The 16,110-nt window shown below is 44.4% G+C and overlaps 1 protein-coding gene across 4 annotated transcripts in view; it reads left to right on the forward strand.

Annotated features, from left to right (window-relative positions):
• The window catches only part of ABCC3 (ATP binding cassette subfamily C member 3), a 100,294-nt gene that overhangs the window by 64,001 nt on the left and 20,183 nt on the right, over nt 1-16,110 (forward strand). For 3 of the 4 annotated variants that reach the window (XM_006125098.4, XM_014574621.3, XM_014574619.3), the window contains exons 16-23: nt 1,447-1,573; nt 1,934-2,110; nt 4,618-4,785; nt 6,562-6,745; nt 8,085-8,190; nt 10,471-10,621; nt 12,088-12,295; nt 14,506-14,816. In XM_006125098.4, the coding sequence (XP_006125160.2) occupies nt 1,447-1,573; nt 1,934-2,110; nt 4,618-4,785; nt 6,562-6,745; nt 8,085-8,190; nt 10,471-10,621; nt 12,088-12,295; nt 14,506-14,816 (1,432 nt within the window). Of the gene's footprint in view, nt 1-1,430; nt 1,574-1,933; nt 2,111-4,617; nt 4,786-6,561; nt 6,746-8,084; nt 8,191-10,470; nt 10,622-12,087; nt 12,296-14,505; nt 14,817-16,110 lie in introns of those variants that run through there. The other variant, XR_003089756.2, reaches the window with a different exon arrangement.

Here is a 16,110-nt window from a genome sequence, read left to right on the forward strand (position 1 = left end):
AAAGTCAAATCTAACTGTGGCTAACAACTAGCACGTTTTGCTAGTTTCATGTCAAAAACATGGGGAAGCTCTTAAGTTTCTCATCACTTCCAAGCAAAGACATTCATGCTTCAGTGTGCTTAGTGTGTGATTAAAAATTTAAGTTGAAACTGTGACATGTCTCAGACCTTCTTCAAAAGCTCAGGTTCTGCAAGAATCTGACAAAGCTCTACTGTGCTAGCTTGTGTATTGTAACAAAATGTGAAGCCAGGGGAACTTCCCAGTTCTGGGTTTCATTCATAAAGATCAGTGTAGCTGCAACTAGAGTTATTAGCCACCAAAATCACTGTCCTTTGAAATACTGGTGAGGATAATAAGCTATTGGATATGGGAGATAATGAGGAAAGGTTTTCAATTTTGGTGGTCAGTTCTGCTTTGAATGCTTTTTTTGAAAGCCTGGTTACATATGAAAATGCTCCTGTAGGTAATGGAAAGAATCCAAGGAATATGTCCCTGGTCCCGATTTCTGTATCTGGTTCAGTGCATGTGGGACTTGCTTTGACTTCAGAGGGGGTATGTAAAGGCACAGGGGTCTCATCATACACATCTGCTGGAGTATTAGACTCTGAGTCAAGACATTAGACTGTTGAAAGAAAAAAAGAAGAAAATGATATATATTTACTAGCATTATAAATATTTTAGTGAAATGGTTTAAATGTCTTTAAACAAGGCACTTCATCCCTCACCATTTCCAGGCAGATGTCCTTGTTGAGAGAGGCCATGAAATCAGCTGATTCCTTCCAAAAAATATTATTAACCCTTTGTAACCCAATAACTGATATCATTTGAGGATCGGGTCTTATAATGGAAAGTGTAAGTCAGCCTTCTCTATTCACATTGACAGCAGCTCCACTGCACCCTTAGCTCGAACTAAGCTACGCAATTTGCACTACTCAAATTGCATAGCTTATTTCGAGTTTACTTCGAAATAGCTTAATTTCAAAAGAAACCACTATTCTGAAATGTCCCTTTCTTCTTGTGGAACGAGGTTTACAGAGAAGTCGGACTAGTGCGCCTGTTATTTCAAAAGATATTTTGAAATAACGGGTGCGCTGTCAAGATGCGGAATTGCTATTTTGGGATACCAGAAGTATCCTGAAATAGCACCGGAGTGCAGATGTACCCTGAGTGAATTTGGTGCAGATGGCAAGAGTAACAAGGGCATTGTCCTGATTCATACTTGGGTCTCCTGTGTGCCACCACAGAACAAATAATAATTATAATCAGCACAGTTAAAAAGAAGTGATGAGGGGAAACCAACAACCCAGCTATATTTACCATATCATTTTATGTGTCTTTGTTGTAATAGGGAGGAATTGTCAGTGCACATATCAGACCTGACTAAAGGATCAGTAATGTGTTTAGTAAACTAATGTTTAATTAATTTTCAGCTTATTTCCTCCACAGTATAGATTTATTGGTCCCCACCGGTTCTTTGGTTGCTGTTGTTGGCCATGTTGGCTGTGGCAAGTCTTCATTGGTATCAGCTCTTCTTGGCGAAATGGAAAAGCTGGAAGGACAAGTAGCAGTGAAGGTGGGTTCTAGTTACGATGGTGCTTCAAAATAATGTATTAACACACCTAGCCTATTACATACATGCACATAGTGAACTGCGTATCAATACATGTCTGTACTTTTACCAGCTTCTTTGCATGCTGGTGTGGGTTTTGCCCATAACTGTTTAATTTAATCAAACTTAATGATTTGTCCTGAGATTTCTACTGAACACCAGCAAATAGTGGATGTGGATGTGGATGTAGGGTATGACCATATAGGTGCATATTACATATAGACTTAAATTAGATCTGTAACTGTAAATCACAGCTCATTAATGGTAAATCCATTTCATAATGAATAGTAAATTACAGAAGGGTTTGCTTGTTTTTCATTTTAGGGATCTGTTGCTTATGTCCCACAACAAGCCTGGATTCAGAATGCCACCCTGAAAGATAATATTTTGTTTGGCCAACAACATAATGAACAAAAGTACCAAAGTGTCCTGGACGCCTGTGCTTTAAAAACTGACCTTGAAGTACTTCCAGGGGGAGATCATACTGAAATAGGAGAGAAGGTAACAGCAAACATGAATGATGATGGCTGCTCTGTCTGTGCGGTAGAGATAGTTTGTCTGTTTGAACAAGAACTCCTCCTACACAGTAAGAACTAGGACCACAAAATTCAATACACGGTTTCCTCTTATCATAACTTAAAGCAAGGTCAGGGTTTGGCTGTGCCAGGAAAATAGGATGTGCCTGGAATGGGATTGCTTCTCACAAAACCAAACCGAAAAGAGACAGTCACCAAATCAAGTGCAAGTCCTCAAAATTGACACCACTGAGCGAATGTTGAAAGAGACTCAACCAAGATGTTCCTGGAATAGGATTGTTTCTCAATAAACATTACAGAAAAGAGGTAAAATGGAGAAATTTGGAGTAGTGCTGTTTTGGCACAGCTGTTACAGTTTGAAAATTAGAATACAATGTTATTGGAAACCAAATTGACCTTTTTTGTTAAAACATAGTGAATGGTAAGAGTTTATATGGATGAAGAACAAAATACACTTGATGGAATTCCCATTTTAAAAAAATGACTAAAAAAAATTAAATGGACACATTTTTAACAATCCTTTTTTTAACAAAATCCAAAAAAAACCCTTAATAAAAAGCACTGTATTTTTTAAAACAAAATATGATCATTTAAACAATACATGTACATTTTCCTTTAGAGAAAAAAAGTTAATTGAGATAAGGAACCAAGCAATAAAAATAATTTTTTTTTAGTGCTTTATAATTTAGACCTTGATCCAGCAAAGATTTGAAGCAGATACTTAACTTTAAGCTCACATTTAAGTCCACCCTACTAAAGACAGCTTTTAAGCATGGTCCTAACTTTAAGTGTGTGTTTGAAGTGCTTTCCTGACTGAGGATCATAGATCTTGTCTTGTGAGAGACTGAACATCCGCCGCTCCCAATGAAGTTCTAAGTGTGATAAAAGAAGAAAAATGCAGGACAATGTAGCACTTTAAAGACTAACAAGATGGTTTATTAGATGATGAGCTTTCATGGGCCAGACCCACTTCCTCAGATCAAATAGTGAAAGAAAATAGTCACAACCATATATACCAAAGGATACAATTTAAAAAAATGAACACATATGAAAAGGACAAATCACATTTCAGAACAGGAGGCGGATACAGGGGGGAGAAGGAAGGAAGGTAAAGTGTCTGTGAATTGATGATATTAGAGGTGGGGAGAGTGGGATGTTTGTGAGTTAATGATATTAGAGGTGATAATTGGGGAAGCTATCTTGGTAATGGGTAAGATAGCCTGAGTGTTTGTTCATTCCTTTTTGGAGAGTGTCGAATTTTAACATGAATGACAGTTCAGAGGATTCCCTTTCAAGTGCAGATGTAAAAGGTCTTTGTAGCAGAATGCAGGTGGTTAAGTCATTGAGAGAGTGTCCTTTCTGGTTAAAATGGCAAGAAACTGTTTTTTCTTTGTGATCTTGTCTGATATCTGTTTTGTGGGCATTAATCCTTTGGCGAAGTGTCTGAGATGTTTGTCCAATGTACATAGCAGACGGACACTTTCGGCACATGATAGCATAGATTATATTTCTGGATGCGCAGGAATATGTGTTCTTGATCTTATAACTCACTTGGTTAGGTCCAAACCTCTAATATCATCAATTCACAGACACTTACCTTCCTTCCTTCCTCCCTCCCCCCGCATTCCCCTCCTGTTCTGAAATGTGATTTGTCCTTTTCATATGTGTTCATTTTTTTTAATTGTATCCTTTGGTATATATGGTTGTGACTATTTTCTTCCACTATTTGATCTGAGGAAGTGGGTCTGGCCCACGAAAGCTCATCATCTAATAAACCATCTTGTTAGTCTTTAAAGTGCTACATTGTCCTGCATTTTGCTTCAGCTACCCCAGACTAACACAGCTACATTTCTATCACTATTCTAAGTGTGATAAGGAATTCAGAACCCATGCACCGCCACATGGGAGGGATGTGATCCAACTCTGACCATGCCTGGTATATGATCATATCCTAACTCTGTTCCAAATAGAAATCAGCTTGTTATACAACTGTTTCCCAAACTAAAGATGGCTTTGCAGAGGCTCATACGTTTCGTGCCAGCTTGGGCATTGTTGTGTGAGTGGATATATAGAATCATATGAAAAGCAGGAACTATGTGGCAAAATGTTTCCATTTCAGCTGAATCTTGCTTTGAGTTTGTGTTTTATGTCTCATTTGGCAGGTGTTTTGTTTTGATTTTTAGCAGCTCCATTTACAAATTCATTTGGTTCCAGGACTTTTAAAAGTTGCTACAAAGACTTTTCCATTTGTAAGTTGCCAAATTCTTTCCTTTCAGATAGCAATGCATGCCCAAACAGCTTTGTAAGAGTTCCGTTTTTCCCCTATGAACTCTGCTATTCTATTCAAGACCCTTCTACTGTGCCCATCACCAATGCATCTGAGTGTCTGTAAGCCATAGGGATCTCCCTGCTCTTGTTTGCATTAAATTGTATTGTAGGTGATGTATTTTGTCCTCTCCTTCCGCCTTGCAGGGCATAAACCTCTCTGGTGGCCAGAGGCAGAGAGTGAGCCTCGCTCGCGCAGTGTTCAGTGACGCTGATGTGTACCTGTTAGATGACCCTCTTTCAGCTGTGGATTCCCACGTTGCTAAGCACATCTTTGACAATGTTATTGGGCCAGAAGGGGCACTTCAAGGAAAAGTAAGCCTGTGCTCGGATTCTCTTTTCTATACACACATGTAATCTAGAACCGTTGGGGTTAACTGGCCTGCTATGTTAACACTAACAAAACATGTAGATGGTATCACGAGCTTTTGTGGGCACAACCCACTTTTTCAGATGACAGGAGTGTTGGAAGTCCAGATCCAAGAATGAATAAGGGAAGGAGAGAAGTGGGGAGAGGGGGGGAAAATGGAGGGGAGGGAGAAAAAAGAGACAGTCAGTAGATAAGCTTCAGAGAACCATTAGTTTGCACTTGGAAAGGAAGATGATCAACACCAGATTCTACAGAGACATCAAGAACCAATAGCACCTGGTCCTTGATGTCTGTGTAGAGTCTGGTGTTCGTCATCTTCCTTTCCAAGTGCAAACTAATGGTTCTTATCAGCCTCTTGTAACTATTTAGTTGTTAAGGTGCTACTAGACTATTTGTTGTTTTCTAAGTCTTTCCTGTAACAGATTAATTTGGCTACCCCCTGAAGCTTATTTGCTCACTGTCTCTGTTTTTTCTTCCTCCCCTCCATTTTGTACTTCTCCTCCCCCCCCTTCCATTTTTTGTACTTCTCCTCCCCCCCCTCCAATTTATTTTTGGATCTGGACTTCCAACACTCCGTCATTGCCAGACTCGCCATCTAGAGCTGTTGTTTTGACATGCCCAAGGGTGGGGATGTGAAAAGCCCTTAAGCTTTGATAGTGTTTCTTTCTTCAAGTCCCTTGGAAACTTGCTCTCCCATCCTGGAAACGGACATCGCACACTGCTGAAAACAAAATATATGGAGGAATTTAGAGCGACCCTGTTCTTAGTGTTGCTTGTCACTAAGGTGGGAGACTTGTGAACCACTTTGCATTTCTACAGAGCTCTGTGGTATTGTGTTGACTAAAGGTTGCTGGTCTGGGGTCTTGTCTAATCTCCGATGCAGCATCAAGCTATGTCAGCTCAGAGGGGAGACCGCAAGAAAAACACTTGTTCAGGAAGTGGCGTTGATGATTCAGCAATTGGTATCCGCCGCCCTGAGTTTGCACTGAACTAGTTCCCCACGGTGGTGTTAGTGAGCTGCTTTGCTGTAGCAAATATTATTTTTAAAGCCCAGGCCTCCTCACCATTAAACATGCCTTAATTCTCTTCAAAATAGTCAGGCTGTGTCTACACTGGGCCACTTATTCCGGAAAATCAGCCGCTTTTCCGGAATAAGCTGCGAGCTGTCTACACTGGCCCTTGAATTTCCGGAAAAGCAACGACATTGAACTGTACAAAATCAGCCGCTATTCCGGAAAAACTATTCTGCTCCTGCTCGAGCATAAGTCCTTATTCCGGAACACTGTTCTGGAAAAGGGCCAGTGTAGACAGCCCAGTAGTCTTTTCCGGAAAAAAGCCCCGATCGCGAAAATGGCAATCGGGGCTCTTTTCCGGAAAAGTGCGTCTACATTGGCCACAGACACTTTTCCGGAAAAAGGGCTTTTCCGGAAAAGCAGCCTGCCAATGTAGACGCTCCTTTTCCGGAAAAACTGAAAACGGAATAGTATTCCGTTTTAAGCAGTTCCGGAAATTCATGCCAGTGTAGACACAGCCTCAGTGTCTTAGCCACATTCCACTACATTCTGCCTGTCTACATTCCTCCTGATACATCAGTCATATCCGATGTTCACTCTTGATCCTAAAAAATGTTGTACAGTGATTGCTGAGTGCTATTAAACAGCAGTAGTGTTCCACCCTGGCGGTAGCATTGTCACTCTGTTTTGTTTCATTCTTTCATACAGACCCGAATGCTTGTGACCCACAGCATCACCTTTCTGCCTCAGGTTGACCATATAGTTGTCTTTGTGGATGGCAAAATTTCTGAAATGGGATCCTACCAAGAGCTTTTGAAGCAAAATGGGGCTTTTGCAGAATTCCTTCGAAATTATGCACTTGATGAAGACCTAGCAGAAGATGAGCTAACAAGTACAGTAGATCTTATTTGTCTTAAATCATAGCTTTTGTATCAATCGAGTCATTAATTTCCCTATGTATAAATGCTGCCTGCTCTTACTATAAGTAGGGAAATGTAATAGTCCAGCCTTAGGTTCCTTTAATTTTTTAGCTAGCAATGAAAATGTTATGTACTGTAAGGGTTTCTTATGCTTATTACATTGGCACAGTGTAACCCAGGAGTGGACAATCATTTTCACAAGGGCCATTTAATGCATTTTGGTTATGAGCCAGCTCCACCTCCAGAAGGGGCGGAGCTGGGGAACGAGCCTGCCCCCAAAGATGTTTGGATTCAGAGGCTTTGAAGTAGAACAGAGCAAAGGGCTTGCAGATCCTGGCCCAGATGCAGTCCGAGATGTAAACTAACCCATCCGGTATATTGAATGCAGGTTGATAATACTGAAGTTTAAGTAAGCAAACCTATTTATTTCCTCTTCTGAAAGGACTCACACTATCTGCCTGCGGCTAAGTACTTGCTTTCTAAGAAAGTAAGAAATTACTTTTCCTTAGTGTTTTAATACAGAGAAATCCTTTTTACAGTTGGCAAAGACAGGATCAGTGGGAAAACATAGTGCCCTTTGAATACTATTTGCCCAAAGGGGAACCCTGAGCACAGTATTTTTCTTACATCGTATGACAAAAATATTATTTTAATATGGTTTCCTTCTAGGACACATTTGTCCCTGATTAGATGGTAGAAGATAAAAGTATTGGCAAAGGTTTCCTGTGCATGGCTGTATTCCTGTAATGCTTGGTTGCAGAAGTGTGTGTCCACAAACAAGATGCAAGAGGTGGTACAAAACCTCTTCTAGCAAAAATAGACAGCTACAGCAGCTTCCTAGATCTCTCAAACCTTCATTCCTAGACAGTGCCACGTCTGGGCAGGTGCTCATGAGTCTGGTTAGAACTAACAACAATTGCTGCTATTTAATGCACATACATTCCAAAATGCTTTACCAACATTAATGTTTACAACAGCTCAGTGAGATGGGACATTGTGGGGAGCCCAAGGCAGAGAAGATGTGAATCAACCCACTCGCAGAGGGAGCTGGAGTCAGAGTTGCTTTTAGAAATCAGGAGCTCCTAACCGCCAGTCTTGTGTTCAGATCACACTTTGCTCCAGAATAGCAGAAGTTACCAAACCCACTAGATCCATGCAATTACATAGCACTGCAGGCTCAAATGGACTTCCGAAGCCACTGTGAGCTTGGTAATGCTTATCTTCCAACTAGCGTATTTGCCTCTAGGTTTCGACACCAGTTTCCTATAAGCTGCCCTCAGCAAAAAGTTAAAATGCAGTCTTGTATTGCAGTGCTGGAGGATGAAGAGGTCTTGCTTGCTGAAGATACACTCAGCAACCACACGGATTTGGCAGACAACGAGCCCGTGACAAATGAGGTCCGCAAGCAGTTCCTTAGGTAGGTCTCATGTCCTCTTGTAAACAAAGCATTCATCTGGGGTGAAGCATGTTTTAAGGAGCCTCTCTTTAACAAAAGTAGCTAGTTTGACCCCGCCGTACTCTGCATCTTTCAGCATAGACTTTCATTTCCTCTTTGTACAAAAGCTTCCTATGTCCTTTTAATATAAAAGCATAACATAGCGCATGGGGAAAAAACCTGTACTCCTATGAGCCTGTTAACGAGAAGGGTATTAATATGAGCAATTATGTAGTTTTCAGAAAAATGCCGCAGAGAATATTTTCACACACAGCTTTGACCTGCTGCTGATTAGGCATAATATGCCTTTGCAGTAGCGCTTTTCATCTGAGTATCTCAGAACTCTTTAAGAGCAACGCACAGTCAACCTGTGGAACTCCTTTCCAGAGGATGTTATGAAGACCAGGATTTTAACAGGGTTCAAAAAAGAACTAGATCAATTCATGGAGAATAGCTCCATCAATGCCTATTAGTCAGGATGGGTAGGAATGGTGTTGCTAGCCTCTGTTTGTCAACAGTAGGGAATGGGCAACAGGGGATGGATCATTTGATAATTACCTGTTCTGTTCATTCCCTCTGGGGCAGCTGGCATTGGCCACTGTCAGAAGACAGGATACTGGGCTAGGGGACCTTTGGTCTGACCCAGTATGGCCATTCTTATGTTCATTAACAGGTGAAGCCTGGCAACATTCTTGATGTACTATAGGTGGGGCCCTACTAAATTCACTCCCATGCAAAAGTGTCACGGACTGTGAAATCTGGCCTCGTATTTGCTTTTACCCTATACTATACAGATTTCACAGGGCAGACCAGCATTTCTCAAACAGGGGGCTCTGATCCAAAAGGGAATTGCCAGGGGATCACAAGGTTATTTTAGGAGCGTCATGGTATTGCCACCCTTATATCTGCGCTGCTTTCACAGCTGGGCAACTGGAGAGCGGTGGTAATAAAGTCGACCAGATACTCAGCTCTGAAGGCAGCGCCCCACAAGCAGCAGTCAGGGTAATAATGCCATAACCCACTTTGCCCTTACTTCTATACTGCTGCTTTCAGAGAGTAGCAGCTGCTGACTCAGGCTATGTCTACACTACAGGGCTTTTGGGCAAAACCAGCCATTTCTGTGCAAAAACCTGCAAAGCATCCACACCTCCAGCGCATTTTTGTGCAAGTAAATTTATAGTAAATCAAAAGAACTGAGGGGTTTTTGCGATGTAGGTATTCCTCTTTCTATGAGGAATAACTCCTTTTGCGCAAGAGTTCTTGCGCAAAAAGGTGTGTGTGGACAAGCAACAGGATTTTTGTGCAAAAAGAGTCAATTGAAAAAAGCACAGGTGCTCTGGTGGCTATTCTGTGAACAGCAATCAGAGCTTTCTTTCGAGAGAGCGTCCATTCAGTCCGGACCCTCTCTTGTGCAAAAGCGCATTGCTTTTGTAGTGTGGACGCGCTCTTGCGCAAGAAGTTTTTGTGGAAGATCTCTTCTGCAAAAAGCTTCTTGCTCAAGAAGCCTGCAGTGTAGACATAGCCTCTTGGTCCAGTTCTGCTGGAAGCAGTGCAGAAATAAGGGTGGCAATACTTCACCAGACCATCCTTACTTCTGCGCAGCTGCTTGCGGTAGCTCTGCCTTCAGAGCTCAATTCCTAGCCAGCAGCTGCCGCTCTCAGGCTGCCCAGCTCCGAAGGCAGTGCTGCTGCCAGCAGCTGCGAAGAAGTAAAGATAGCGATACAGCGACCCATACAATAACCTTTGAACCTGCACAGAACTCTTTTTTTGGGTCAGGACCTCTGCAGTTACAACACCATGAAATTTCAGATTTAAATATCTGTCCTCATTAAATTTACCATTTTAAAAATCCAATGACCATGAAATTGATCAAAATGGAGTGTGAATTTGCTAGGGCCCTAATTATGGGTGCTGTGAGCCTTGTTAGCTCTGTTTTACACATGTAAGAGAGAAGAGTGATTAGGCACCTTAGTTTCAAAATGCTGGCCTTAAAATTAGGCACCTAAATGTTCCACCTGATTTTCAGACATGCTGAGCACCTGCAACTTCCATTGATTTTAATAGGAATTGTCTTCTTGATGCCTCTGAAAATCAGACCCCAAGTCAGTGTCTAATGATGTATGTAAGCATCTGACCTTGGGCACACAAGAGCAAGTCACAGGTGCATATAGTTTTAGAGGAAGTCAGGGCAGAGCTGAGTGCCTGTATTGGAACCACCATGCTATGCCTCCTCTCCGCTAATAAATCCATCATTTCAATTAGGCAACTTAGTGTGATATCTTCAGAGAGAGAATGTCCCAGCAAAATGTCAACGAGAAGAAGAGTGTCTGAAAAGAAGGCTGCAGAGCCACCACTGCTACAAAAAAATCTCACTGAGAAACTTATTCAAGCAGAAACCACCGAAACAGGAACGGTAGGGAGTTGTGTTTTCCTTATTTTTCTCCAATCATATACACTTTGTACTGTGTGTATATAAAAAGCTATTCTGTTAAATGTTTCATTTAATATATGGAGACATTGGCATTACTACAGTATTTGTCCTACTGGAGTAGCCAATTGTTTTTTTTAAATCTGGGATACTGATGACAACTTGTCCCGTGCTATGTATGGGTATGTCTAAACTACACACTTCTTTCGAAAGATGTTTAATCTAAATTTAACATCCCTAATACAAAGAGGTGATATTTTTCAAAAGGTAGGGCACAGCACTTCCTATAATCCCCCCCAATCTCTACTCACTCCTGAAAATCTTGGTCTTTGCCTTCTCTTAGGGATGTAAAAAATAGTTTAAAAATGTAATGGTGTAATCGCTAAAAATCCTATTGGTTACTTGCGCTGTGGGCTCTGCAGTATGTAAGCTGGCTCCCAGCATGTGCATGCTCTGCAAAATAATTATGCTGCAGATCTCTGAGCGCAGGGTGGCAGCTGGCTCCCCAGGAGCTGCCAGTCCCGCTCCAGGGGAGTTGGCATGTAATTAACAGAAACCGATAAGATGATGCTTTTCGGTTAACTATTTAAATGGTTACACTCTCTTATCTCTCTACCTTCGATAGCACTTAATTCTGTTCCACTAACTTTCAACATATATCTTTAAACATCATAATAAAATCCAGTTAGATGAAAAAGAGAAAAGAGATCTGAATATTTCACATCAGCAGGGCTCGACAAACCACTGAATCTACTCATCTGTGGCGAGTAGATTTCAGCTGATCGCTCCGTGCACCCCATTCACCGGCGCTTCGCTTTGTCAAGCCCTGCACATCAGTCACCTTGGACTCTCCGGGTATGTCTACACGACATAGCTCCATCCACGGAGCCATGTAGATGAGGGTTGTAGAAATAGAAAATGAAGCAGCGATTTAAATAATCGCCGCTTCATTTACATCGAAACGGCTGCTGCACTGTGCTGATCAGCTGTTTGTCGGCACAGCGTGGTAGTCTGGACACTCGGCGGTCAACATCAAAGGCCTTTGTCGACCGCCCCAGTAAACCTTATCTCACAAGGCATAACGGGGCAGTTGACAAAGGCTTTTGATGTTGACCGCCAAGTGTCCAGACTCCCATGCTGTGTGATTATTTAAATCGCCGCTTCATTTTGCTATGTCTACAACCCTCATCTACATGGCTGTCGACGGAGCCATGTAGTGAAGACATACCCTCCATAGAGATGCAATAGAGCTACTAGGTTTAAAGTGGTGACCTGGATGTTGAATTTCGTCAGATAAAATGCACTACAATATGCTAGGCTTTTTGGCACTTTCCAGTTTACTGGGCCATCTACTGAAGAGATTTCCTCTCTGTACGCTCTTGTTATTTCTATGAACTTCCGGCAGCAGTTGAATGTACTTGGAACATATATTGTGCTACATGAATTTACAGGTAAAGCTGACTGTGTTCTGGCAGTACATGAAGGCTGTCGGACTCATGACTTCCTTAGTTATATGCTTCCTGTATGGCTGTCAAAATGCTGCTGCGATTGGGGCCAATGTATGGCTCAGTGACTGGACCAATGAACCTGTAATAAATGGCACTCAGCACAACACAAGCATGCGAGTTGGAGTATATGCCGCTCTGGGACTCTTGCAAGGTATGAACGTTTCCCAGTTAATGTATCTTTAGATGTATCCTCACCGAGCAAAGAGGGGCATACTGGGAAGGTCATAACAATAGCTTCCGGGGGCTCTGACCTTCAAAAACACTGTAACCTGAGCAGAGCTATCCTAAGGGGGCACGGGGCCTGGGGCACACATACAGGCAGTCCCCGAGTTACGCGGATCCGACTTACATCGGATCCGCAGATACGAACGGGGATTTTCTCGCCCCGGAGGACTGGAGCGGCGGGACGCCTGGTCCTGCCGCCCGCCTCCTCCGGGGCGAGAAAAGCTGCTCCCTGTCTCCCTGGTCTGCTGCGGGAGCCAGCAGACCAGGGAGATGGGGAGCAAAGCGGCGCAGGACCCGGGGCCGGACCCGCGGCGCTTACTGCTGATCTGGAAGCGGCCACGGGTCCGGCCCCGGGTCCTCCACTGCTTTGCTCAGTGTCTCCCTGGTCTGCAGACCAGGGAGATGCTGAGCAAAGGGGCGGAGGACCCGGGCCGGACCGCGGTGCTTACAGCTGATCTGGAAGCGCCGTGGGTTTGGCCCGGGTCCTCCGCCGCTTTGCTCCGCGTCTCTCTGGTCTGCTGGGGGGGACGCAGCTAGTGCCCCCCTCAGCAGACCAGGGAGACGTGGAGCAAAGCCCGGGGCCTGTGGTAGAGCAGGTGGGGCGCTGCCGGTTGGTCCCGCAGCACCGCTCCTTGGCGCTACTGGACCAACCCGGCAGCACCCCAGCTACTCTGCCCCAGGAGTCCTGATTCAGCCGCTGCTGATCAGTTTCAGCAGTGGCTGAATCAGGACGCCTGGGGCAGAGCAGCTGGGGTGCTGCTAGGTTGGTCCAGTAGCGCCGAGGAGCGGCCGCGCTACTGGACCAACCCAGCAGCACCCGAGCTGCTCTGCCCCAGGCGTCCCCAAGTTAGCCGCTGCTGAAACTGACCAGCGGCTGACTACAGGAAGCCTGAGGCAGAGTTGCTCTGCCCCGGGCTTCCTGGAATCAGCTGCTGATCAGTTTCAGCAGCAGCTGACTTGGGGACACCTGGGGTTCTTAAGTTGAATCTGTATGTAAGTCAGAACTGGTGTCCAGATTCAGTGGCTGAATCTGGATGCCAGTTCCGACTCACATACAGATTCAACTTAAGAACAAACCTACAGTCCCTATCTTGTACGTAACCCGGGGACTGCCTGTACACCCGGTGCCCCGGGCCCAGGGCACCCCCCTTGCTGCAAGCTCCACCCCATCTTAGCTCAGCCCCACTCCCTGCTTCACTCCTTCCCACAAGCCTTTCCCCTGCTCCACCCCCTTCCCATCTCTGCTCTGCCCCTTTACGTGAAGGCCTCACCCCCGAGCAACACGAGTTGGGTAATTACCACAGGAGACTGGCACAGGGTGGTAGGGCAGAGTGGAGCAGGCTGCCCCCTCTGCACTCGGAGCAACCCCGCAGCCTGCTCGCCTCTGTCCCACTGCTCTCTCCAAGTCCACTGTGCTCCACTGCTGCAGTGAAGCAAAGTGCAGCACGCTGGGAGAAGGTGGCAGAATGGAGCAGAACAGATTATTGGGTCACTCCAGCTTCCATTGCCACTGTGTGTGGGAGGTGACCCCGGCCTCCACCCCATGCTAGGCTCCTAGGTCACCCCTGGGGCCTGGCCATAGGACAGTTGGAGAAGCTGCCGTGGGACTAAACTGTCCTATGGTCAGGACAGCTCTGAACCTGAGCAAGGCCAGTAGAACACCAGAAAGCTGGTAGAATTTGGCTGGATCAGCACTTCAGAGACTCCTGGGTGGAAGTGAAGTAAGGCTGGAGAATGCTGGAAACCGAGGAGGAGAGAAGGGAGGAGGGGCTGGGAAGTATGGGAGGGTGTGGATTCCTGAGTGGTAGAGGTGATGGAGAGGTCAGGATTAAGGCTTGCTGTTTGCAGTGTGTCAATGGCTTGTAGCAGGGTGAGGAGAGAAGTTGTATTTATAGACAATAAGGGTTGGCTGTCTGGAGCCTGCAGGCCTTGTTTCCATATGGAATCTCACTGAAGTCAATGGTTAAATCACTCATGGCCAGAATGTACTGGGACTAATACGCATGAAAGCTACAGGGCCCTGGTGTAAGATGTTCAGTGGCACAGTAAAAACTGCTTGGGTTATTAAATGTCAAAAGCTGCCTCTTGTGAACAACATAGTCACAAATCTCTGCACGTTTCTTCTTCATGTAACAGGCCTGATAGTGCTGCTCTCTTCCTTTACCTTGGCGATGGGTGGCATCAATGCAGCCCGAACACTCCACGCTACGCTGCTGGAGAACAAGTTTCGCACCCCGCAGTCCTTCTTTGACACAACTCCCACAGGCCGAATCATCAACCGTTTCTCTAAGGACATATATGTGATTGATGAAGTGTTACCGCCCACAATCCTGATGTTCCTAGGAACCTTCTTCACTTCTGTGTCAACTCTGATTGTAATAATATCAAGCACTCCGCTCTTCGCTGTGGTTATCATACCCTTAGCAGTTGTGTATTTCTTTGTACAGGTAACTATGTGTGAATGTTCATTATATTCCTACTCTTTAGTTTACAGCACTTAGTAATTGTAACCATTTACAGGAGCTTGTAACATGTTACCTTTTCGTTCATATTATTGGTAAGAGCTTCCCCTGGGCAGACGTAAGAGACCTGTCTTTTAAAATAATCTCTTTAGCTTACATAAAGATCAGGAGGTGACTTGATTATGGTGTTAAAAGTACCCTCATGCAGACAAAATACCAGGCATTGAAGGGCTAACCTAATGGGAAAAGGCATAACAAGACCCAATGGCTAGAATTTGAAACAAAACAAATTCAAATTAGAAATAAGGCCCACATTTTTTTAACAGTGTGAGCATTAACCACTACAATGAACTATCTAGGTAGGTGCTTCTTTTGATGTCTTCAGATCTAGACTGGATGCATTTCTGAAAGAGATGATTTAGTCTGACATGGATTATTGAAGAAGTCCTGCAGAAGCTTGAAAACTTGTCTCTTTCACTGGCAGAAGCTGGTCCAATACCATATATTACCTCACCCACCTTGTGTCTCTTCCGGGAACCAACATAGATAGCTACAGCAACACTGCAGACAAATTAGTGGGCTTCATTACAAGGGTAACTAGTGAAATTCCGAGGCCCGTGTTAGACAGAGGTCAGACTTGATGATCATAAGGGTCCCTTCTGGCCTTAAAGTGGAGACTGAATTCCCTTCTCACTCCTAGAAACCGAGGCCATTGTGTATGATGTATCTGTCCTGGGGATACACTTCAATTTTTTTTGATCAATTCACAACTTTTCCCTTCCAAATACAGGTACAGCACACAGCAGTGAGATGTCATTTTCCTTGATTTCATGTGGATGCAAATAGGGCCTGATCCAAAGGCCACTGAACTCAAAGTAAAACCCCTCAGGGTATGTCTACACTACGAAGTTAGTTCGAACTAACTTTCATAGGCGCTACACTTGCGCTCCGTTAGTTCGAATTAAATTCGAACTAACGGAGCACTTAGTTCGAACTAGGAAAACCTCATTTTACGAGGATTAAGCCTAACTCGAACTAGCTAGTTCGAATTAAGGGGTGTGTAGCCCCTTAATTCGAACTAGTGGGAGGCTAACCCTCCCCAGGTTTCCCTGGTGGCCACTCTGGCCAAAACCAGGGAAACTCGTATGCCCCCCTCCCGGCCCCGGACCCCTTAAAGGGGCACGGACTGGCTACGGTGCCCGTGCCAGGTGCAAGCCTGCCGGCACCCAGCCAGCAGACCCTGCACCTGGCACGGATCGAGCACCACCCCGATGCCCCC

This window comes from Pelodiscus sinensis, chromosome 20 (assembly GCF_049634645.1).
Source record: "Pelodiscus sinensis isolate JC-2024 chromosome 20, ASM4963464v1, whole genome shotgun sequence".
Lineage (NCBI taxonomy): Eukaryota > Metazoa > Chordata > Testudines > Trionychidae > Pelodiscus > Pelodiscus sinensis.